The sequence below is a fragment of the Peromyscus californicus genome, unplaced genomic scaffold, assembly GCF_007827085.1.
Source record: "Peromyscus californicus insignis strain IS unplaced genomic scaffold, ASM782708v3 Scaffold_14__1_contigs__length_90479793_seg_2, whole genome shotgun sequence".
Classification (NCBI taxonomy): Eukaryota; Metazoa; Chordata; class Mammalia; order Rodentia; family Cricetidae; genus Peromyscus; species Peromyscus californicus.
Window position 1 is genome coordinate 58,506,977 of NW_026294436.1, and position 1,180 is coordinate 58,508,156.

The following is a 1,180-nucleotide window of genomic DNA, read 5'->3' on the forward strand; positions in this document are numbered from 1 at the left end:
CTCTCTAATATCTACCGTTTACCTCACCAGACAATCTGTTTCACACTTCACACATAAACTTCTACATGTTAAGTCATTTCCTGATTGTGTCTATCTTTGACTACTGGATGGACAGCTGTCCCTGCTAACTCTATATCTACCCAGATGAAGAACCATTATCAGTTCTTCCTAAGCATCACCTGCTCGAGGCATTGGGCCCTAATGTATTCTGACTGATTGACTCAAACCTGTCATTTCTGTCTGGAAGATGATGAGAAGAAACCACACAGTGGTGAATGAATTTGTTTTTCAAGGTTTCTCCAGCTTTCAGGAATATAAGTTTACTCTCTTTATGATATTTCTGACCTTGTACCTGCTAACTCTGACAGGCAATGTCATTATTGTGATAATTATCAGTATTGATCGTCACCTTCATACTCCCATGTACTTCTTTCTTAGTATGCTTTCCACTTCAGAGACAGTATACACATTGGTCATTGTACCAAGGATGCTCTCCAGCCTTGTAGGTTCAAGCCAATCCATTTCTTTGGCTGGTTGTGCTACTCAGATGTTCTTTTTTATCACTTTGGCCATTAACAACTGTTTTCTGCTCACAGCGATGGGATATGACCGCTATGTAGCCATCTGTAACCCTTTGAGGTACACAGTCATCATGAACAAGAGAGTATGTGCCCAGCTAGTATGGGGGTCCTGCAGCATTGGGCTGCTTGTGGCCATAATTCAAATAGCATCTGTGTTCAGGGCCCCTTTTTGTGATAGAGAGGTAGCTCACTATTTCTGTGACATCCGGCCTGTTATGAAACTGTCCTGTGCTGATACCACTCTACATGACATAATTAACTTTGTCATCAGCTCACTAGTTATTGTGGTGCCCATGGGCTTGGTTTTCATCTCCTACATTCTTATCATCTCCACCATCCTCAAGATTGCCTCTGCTGAGGGACGGAAGAAGGCCTTTGCCACCTGTGCCTCCCACCTCACAGTGGTCATCATCCACTATGGCTGTGCCTCCATTGCCTACCTCAAGCCCAAATCAGAGAACACCAGGGATGAAGACCAGCTGATCTCTGTGACCTACACTGTCATCACTCCTCTCCTTAACCCTGTGGTATATACCTTGAGAAACAAAGAAGTCAAGGACGCCATTTACCGTGCTATTGGGAAAAAAACCCTTGCCTAG

General features: G+C 43.8%; 1 protein-coding gene across 1 annotated transcript; it reads left to right on the top strand.

The window, feature by feature from the left end:
* The first annotated feature begins 247 nt into the window (after nucleotides 1-247).
* Nucleotides 248-1,180, top strand: LOC128109484 (olfactory receptor 10J1-like). Its single transcript, XM_052736652.1, has one exon. It carries the CDS (start codon nucleotides 248-250, stop codon nucleotides 1,178-1,180), a length of 933 nt encoding a protein of 310 aa, XP_052592612.1.

Bases quoted from the DNA above. Each gene is read 5' to 3' on its own strand.
- LOC128109484 (XM_052736652.1), top strand. From the start codon at position 248: ATGATGAGAAGAAACCACACAGTGGTGAATGAATTTGTTTTTCAAGGT.